Source organism: Wasmannia auropunctata, unplaced genomic scaffold (genome assembly GCF_000956235.1).
Source record: "Wasmannia auropunctata unplaced genomic scaffold, wasmannia.A_1.0 LD336116.1, whole genome shotgun sequence".
NCBI lineage: Eukaryota > Metazoa > Arthropoda > Insecta > Hymenoptera > Formicidae > Wasmannia > Wasmannia auropunctata.
Genome location: NW_012026774.1, coordinates 124,285 through 124,745, shown reverse-complemented (window position 1 = coordinate 124,745; position 461 = coordinate 124,285). Strand labels below are relative to the sequence as shown.

General features: G+C 45.1%; 1 protein-coding gene across 1 annotated transcript in view; it reads right to left on the bottom strand.

Annotated features, from left to right (window-relative positions):
• Positions 1-375, bottom strand: part of LOC105448225 — a 537-nt gene extending 162 nt beyond the window's left edge. Inside the window, exon 1 of the mRNA XM_011686686.1 lies at positions 29-375. Coding sequence (XP_011684988.1) covers positions 29-375 — 347 coding nt within the window. The remainder of the gene's footprint in view (positions 1-28) is intronic.
• Between the last annotated feature and the right edge of the window lie 86 nt (positions 376-461).

Genomic DNA, 461 nt, shown 5'->3' with positions numbered 1-461 from the left:
TGAATTATGTGAATCATCCAATCCCAACCATTTCACGTATATCTCATTCCCTCTGTTGCGCAAAACTTTTTCAACGAGGTACACGTCGGGATTAGCAACGCGATGCAGTTCGTATTCATAGAATCCTCCGGCTATGAGTTTTCCACGAGAATCCTCCAAAAGATACGTTGCGGGATTAGTTTTCTGCACCTTGATGATTTTAAACACTTCCGTGGTCCAGTTTGGTGTGTAACCTTTGTCAAAAATTGTCTTGAATTTACTGACGCGTACCGAGTCACCCACTTTGAATCGTGCGGGTGCGGCGATCTTTACGTGGTTATACACCATGGCTAAGAGCTTGTTGGCGATTGCGGGGGTGACGTCGATGGGCCGCATATCGATAGTTCGATGCTTTCGCGCGTTGTATTCAAACATGAGACGCGGTAGCAAATCGATCCATCTATAGTTTCCATTGTATGTAA